The 6,461-nt window shown below is 46.5% G+C and overlaps 1 protein-coding gene across 1 annotated transcript; it reads left to right on the top strand.

The window, feature by feature from the left end:
- The first annotated feature begins 4,596 nt into the window (after positions 1 to 4,596).
- On the top strand, positions 4,597 to 5,268 carry LOC141613297 (uncharacterized). The gene has a single exon (XM_074432033.1). It carries the CDS (start codon positions 4,597 to 4,599, stop codon positions 5,266 to 5,268), a length of 672 nt encoding a protein of 223 aa, XP_074288134.1.
- The last annotated feature ends 1,193 nt before the right edge of the window (positions 5,269 to 6,461 follow it).

Genomic DNA, 6,461 nt, shown 5'->3' on the forward strand with positions numbered 1-6,461 from the left:
TAACTCCGTTGCCCCGGCCAAAGCCGGGAAGAAACGAGGGAACCACGACTTGCCCTCGGCTAATTAAGACCGAGCTTAAGAACGTATAAGTACAGTTGAGACGCAAATCTGACACCTCGGGAAATTAAGACCGAGCGTGAACGAGGACGCGATCAATATCGTCTATAGATACGAACGCTGTCGCGCCGTAACCCCGATTCCCTCGGCCAAGGCCGGGAAGCCGCGGGGACACAACGACCGATACGCTAACATTTTCACAGCGGCGGTTGGGAAACGCAAATCTGACCGCCTCGGGCGGTGGAGGAAGCAACCGACAAGCCAACATGTTTAAAAACGTTAAGTACAGTTGAGATACGTATTCTAACTGCCCCGGCAAAGCCGAAGGTAGAAACAGAAAAGAAGCGCTCAATTAATAACGTAAGAAGACAACTCAGACAAAAATGAGAAAAAGACCTCGGCCAAGCCAGAGGCAAAGTAAACAAACTCTTATTAAAAATGTTTACAGGTTACAGACATATGACATGAAGTGCCAAAAGATGGCAGGGAGGAAAGGCTTAATAATTGGCCCCCGAACAGCTGAAGCTATCCGAGATGCCGGGTGAATCTGGTGACGACCGCCCGTCTCCCTATGCTCTGTCTTTGCTCGCCACCGGCGACATCGCAGCAGAACGGCATCACCATCGGTGGGCGACCCGAATCCAACTTGGCGCTTCGACTTCACCGCCCCTTGCCCTCTCGCTTCCTCCTTGGCCGCCTTCGCCTTTTCGGCCAAGACGGCCGCCTTCTCCGCGGCCTCCTCTTCCTCCTTCTTCACCCTTGCCTCCTCCGCAGCCTTCTCCTCCGCGGCCTTCGCCTTAGCATCAAGCTTGTCATCAAACAGCTCGTCAAATCTCTGCCACGGGAAGGAGCCTTCAGGAAAGAGCTCCCCGATCACTTCCCAGGCGGCTTCTTCGGCTAGGTCCCGGTATTGGGCGCACATGTTAGGAAGGAGGACGCTTTGGAGCGCCTCAATGTCCAACTCCCTCTGGGCGATGATAGCCTTCGTATTCCGAAGCACCTTCCCCTGGGCCTTAAACAGGGACTTCCATTCGTCCCTCTTCTTAGCAGTAAAGTCGACGACGGCCTGAAGCTTGTCACGCTCCTCCAGCAGCTTAGCGGCTTCAGCCCCCGCAGCCTCAACCTTAGCTCTCTCAGCAAGGACCACCTTTTCAGCGTCCTCCCTAAGTTTTCGCTCAGCAAGGACCGCCTTTTCAGCCTCAGCCTTGGCCCTCTCAGTTTCCTCCTTCGCGGCCAGCCGAGCTCAAGCTGAGCCGCTCAAGTCGTAGGGCGCCTTCACCATGACCTTTTCTTGCTCCATAATATGAGCACCGGCCACGTCAGCCCACTTCGCCAGCATCTTGGACAACCTTATGCCCTCCGACCTAATCTGGGCGGGGGAAGGCTTCGGGGAGGAGACGACGGTGGCATCTTTACCACCCGTCTGCGCAGATCGCTTCTCAATACGCCGTTCAGTAGGACTGGTAGACGGCGGCGGTTGATCTACAAAAAATTCGGACAAAGCATCCATGTCAACATTCATGGACATACCAGAGAGCCTGTCATCAGGAACGCCTAATGAACCGGCTAAGTCTGAGCCACAGGTTAGATCTGTACCAGGCTTGGCCTTCTTGGCCGGAGGACCCATTTCTTTGCCGGCCTCGGTAGCAGCAGCAGTCTCTTTTCTCTTACGTAAGAGAGGAGATTCCTCTGCCAAGGTGACCTCTTCATCGGTAATATCGACTATCACCACCGTCTCCTTTTGGACTGCAGGGATTGGAGGTTGAACTGAAGTTGAGGCCGTGGCCGCCGAAGACGTCGCTTTTCGCTTTCGGCGCGGCACGTTATCGATAACCTTCGCCTGGGCCACCGTCACATCTAGGACCTTCAACTTCTGGTCCATGAGGTCGTTTGGCGCCGGTCTGCGGTCACGTGTATCGGCCTTCGGATGCATCTCAACAACGTTCTTGTCCTTGTCAAGTCCCATCTTCTTGAGGATTTCCTCAGACAGATCCGAGCCAAAACGGTCTGTAAAAGAAACGAAGCAAGAGTTAAATAAAAGAAATAAATCAAGGTTCAAAAATAGAAACATTAAAAGCAGAGATGGGCCTCACACCGACCTCACTCACCCTGTGCTAGGGCCGGTATGAGGCCGACGTGGCAGAGCGGCTCATCTTGAAGAATGATCTGCGTCGGGGGCATCCATCCCTTCGGCGACCCATCCTTATCAGTCTCGAACAGCTTCATTGCCCGCCGTTCGTCCGCATTAAGATGGACCTTCAAGGCGTCCATCTTAAGCTTATGCCGGGAGACATATTTCTCACGCTCCCCTTTGCTCTCGCACCGCAAAGTGACGCGGTGCTGGAAGGACCGAGGTAGAGGATAATCCCCTGGAACCTCAACATATACCCACCGTCCCTTCCAGTCCTTGCAGGAAGTAAGCTTGGGGACGGTGATATAGCCTGGCTCGGTCTGTATGCTATACCACCCCTTGCCACCTTGAACATTCAGTCGAAGGTGATGAAGCCGGCGGAATAGATTCACCGTTGGGGCCTCCCCCTTAAACTGGCATAGCCACAAAAAGCCAACAATCGTCCTGATGGCCAACGGATGCAACTGTGCCACAGCGACGTTCATTGCCTTAATTATAGCAAAGAACATATGCATTGAGAGGAAACCGGAGCCCATACTCCAGGTGTCTCATGTATACGCCGATACAACCCGGGGGAGGGCAACAGACGACCTGACCCTCTTTAGGAATAACAATCCTATACTCCCTGCCGAAGGAGAAGTGATGTTCAAAAAAATCAGGACCAGAACAACTGGCGAACTTATTGGTCCAAGCACGATCAGGGCCGATCTTACAGGCGTCGCCGTGGTCCAGGATTTGCGGCCTCTCCTCATCAGAATGAGTCTTTTCCTCATCATCACCGTCATCATCACCATCATCATCATCCGAGAAACCATCCAAATACTGATCATCAACCTCAGGAGAAGGAGACCTAGGGCCCCCAGACCTTATCGGGATGGCGGCCAGTGCCTCCTCCTCATCAAGGCGCGACGGGAACCCCCGCAGCAGATTACTAGGTCCCAGATCAGCAGAAGACATGTTCACAACAAAAACTTAACAATTAAAAGTTGGAAAATTTGTTTGTTTACCTTGGGAAGAGTGTTACGCCGAGTAATGCTTCAAAGACTAGAGAGAAGTTTCGTCAAAGAAAACTAAGCGAAAAGAAGAAAATTTTTTGAGAAAATGAATTTGGAAGGCCAAATTCAGGGGCTAACTGCCCTATTTATAGGGCAAAGCCCACTCAATCCGACCAATCAGGGCAAAGCCCATGAAGCGTCAACCAATCAAAACCGAGACACGTGTCAAGCATGCAGCCACGGAATGTCAATCGTCACAACAGTTACCAATCTTCTTTGACACGCTACTTGGCGGAATGCCAATCGACGTATCTTCTTCAACACGCTCCTTGTTATCTACTTGCCAAACAGCCAGCTGATCAATCAAGCTTGGCAGCACCGGCCGGGGGCAATCAAAGCATCCGACACTCTCAACCTTGGACCCGCCGGCCAGCGACATCTTCTTTTCCACATTTGATGTCCGTTACACATCCATGTGGAGGGGGGATATGGTACGGCCTGAACAGAAGCAAGCCGAGGAAGAGGAAGCCGGAGAAGAAAATTCAACTTGCGCAGAATACGCTCAACACTCATCGAAGGTCCATACCACGGCATAGACTACGCTGGGAGCAAATTGATGGGGCATATTCTGCACTCGCTGACCGAGTCAACATATTGAACAAGGTCAAAGATCAAAAGACAGCAAGTCAACATGTTAGATCGCCTAACCGACGCAGCCTGTCGGTCGGTCACTTGGGTCTCGGCTGGGCAACCAGCCAGCCGGGAGACATATCTGCGTACTCATATCCAAGACCCCTCGGCATGGAGTCAGCCGGCCTGCCATGGGTCCCTCGGCCGAGGGTAGAACAGTCTTTCCACCTGCTAGCCACTTGGCCACTTGGCCACTACATGACAAAAGGTGAAAGTCTATAAATACTCCACTTCTCTCATTAAGAAGGGGATCCACAATCTAACCTAAAACTCACTATTCATCTGGTATAAACTCCCTTATCTCTCTACAATATACTTTGTCAAGTAACACACAACTTAAGCCCTTTAAGTTTACTGACTTGAGCGTCGGAGTGAGTATGCTCGGTGCCAAGCCGAGCCCTCAGTTTGTTCATCGTTTCAGGAGAGACCGAAAGGAAGAGTCAAAGCAAGGAAGGACATCCATTCACCAAGCTTACGTGGTAAATAATACTGCTCCAGAATCTACACCCGGAACAGCTATAATATTTGACTACTTCTAAGAAGATGTCACTTTATACTAGCTATTTTTTATATTATTGTACTGTGTTAGTCCATTTCCTCCTATAGAATTGAAGAGACAAAAATGAGAAGATCAGCATCAATAGCCTATTTGATGAATACCCATCCCGACATCCACATTTTACTGAAGGTGGATTTAATTATTGGAAGAATGTGAGGTCTAAGATGTCTGGCGTCTTATTTCACTTAGGAAGTGTGAGGTCAATACATAATGCTTCAGTACTCAAGTGGGAAAATTTGAGAAATCTGTCTAGACATATAGAGAGAGTGATCAACAGACTATCTTCAAAAGAATCACTAAGAAACAGGCTTCGTCTTGTCGCTTCAATTGAGGCTGTAAGGTTGTTGGCACTACAAGAATGTTCTTTCAGGGGTCATGATGAATCGACTTCTTCTCTCAATGGTGGTAATTTTAATGTAGTATTGGATTCTTTCAAAGGTTTGAACAATGAAATAAAAATATCAATAGACAAAGCTCCACAAAATGCCAAGTATAATTCTCCACCGATTCAAAAGAAACTTGTTAATATTCTTGGCAACAAAGTTCGGGCTATGATTCGTGATGAAATAGGAGATTCTAAATTTGTAATTCTGGTTGATGAAACTCTTGATGAGTCAAATACGGAGCAAATGGCAATAATTTTTCGATTTGTCGATCGTGAAGGATCACTTAGAGAAAGATTTTTCAAGGTTGTGAGTGTTACTGACACTTGTTCACAAACTTTAAAGGATAAGATAATAACGGTCTTTACTCAGTATAACCTTCAATTAAAAAATATACGAGGTCAAGGGTATGATGGTGCAAGCAATATGCGTGGTCAAATTAATGGCCTGTAGGCTTTGATTCAAAGAGAATGTCCACATGTGTATTATGTGCATTGTTTTGCTCATCGGTTACAATTGTCTTTAAATGCTGCCGCTAAAGGAGTATATGATTTGTGGCAGTTTTTTTCTACTCTAACTGTGATTGTGAACTTTAACAATTCATCCGCTAAAAGACATTCAATGTTAAAAGCTTACCAAGAAGAAGAAATATCTGATTTAGTGGTCGCGGGTACACTTGAGGCGGGGTCTGGACAAAATCAAGCTGCCACTTTACAACGAGCAGGAGCTACTCGTTGGGGTTCACAATTGCGCTCTATTTCAAGTCTTCTTAAGTTGTTCAAAGCTACCCAATTAACTATCGATGATTTGTATTTGAATGGAGTAGACAAAGTGCAGAGTGAAGCTAAGGCAGTCGGTAAGGCTTTGAAAAAATTTGAATTTGTGTATTGTTTACATATGATGAATGATATCATGAGAACTACCGATTTTTTACGTCAAGCATTGCAAAAAAAAAAGACATTGACATATTGAATGCGGTACACTCTATTAAAATTGCAAAACAAAAACTTCAAGATATGAGAGATAAAGGTTGGGATAATCTAATTGAGAAAGTTAGTGCATTTTGCTGTGAGCATGTTATTTCTATGCCAGATATGACCGCTCCTTACAAGAAAGGTAAAAGGAATTGTGAAAAGGATATCACAAATGAACGCTATTATCAATTTAACATATTTTATGGTGATAGACTTTCAGTTGTCAAAACTTACTAGCAGATTTACGGAAAATTATATAGAGATTCTTACTCTTGGTGCTTCATTTGATCCACGTCACAATTTTCGAGCATTCAAAAGTAAAGATGTGAGCAAACTTGCTGAGAAGTATTATCCTGAAGACTTTTCGTCAAATGATAGACGCGCGTGCTCTTGATTTAGAGTGCGAGTTCTTTGTTGCAGATGTTTAGAACGATTATTCAAGATTTAAAAATACAATTTCAATATCTGATTTGTGTCGACGGATGGTTGAATTTGATAAGAATTGGCTTTATCCTATGATTTATCGATTAATTTGTTTTATCTTGACTCTTCCAGTTTCAACAGCTACAACAGAGAGAGCATTTTCAAGTATGAACATCGTCAAAAGCAAACTGAGAAACAAGATGAACGATGAATTTCTCGATGATTTGATGGTGCTTTATATTGAAAGGA

Source organism: Silene latifolia, chromosome 11 (genome assembly GCF_048544455.1).
Source record: "Silene latifolia isolate original U9 population chromosome 11, ASM4854445v1, whole genome shotgun sequence".
NCBI classification, from domain to species: Eukaryota; Viridiplantae; Streptophyta; class Magnoliopsida; order Caryophyllales; family Caryophyllaceae; genus Silene; species Silene latifolia.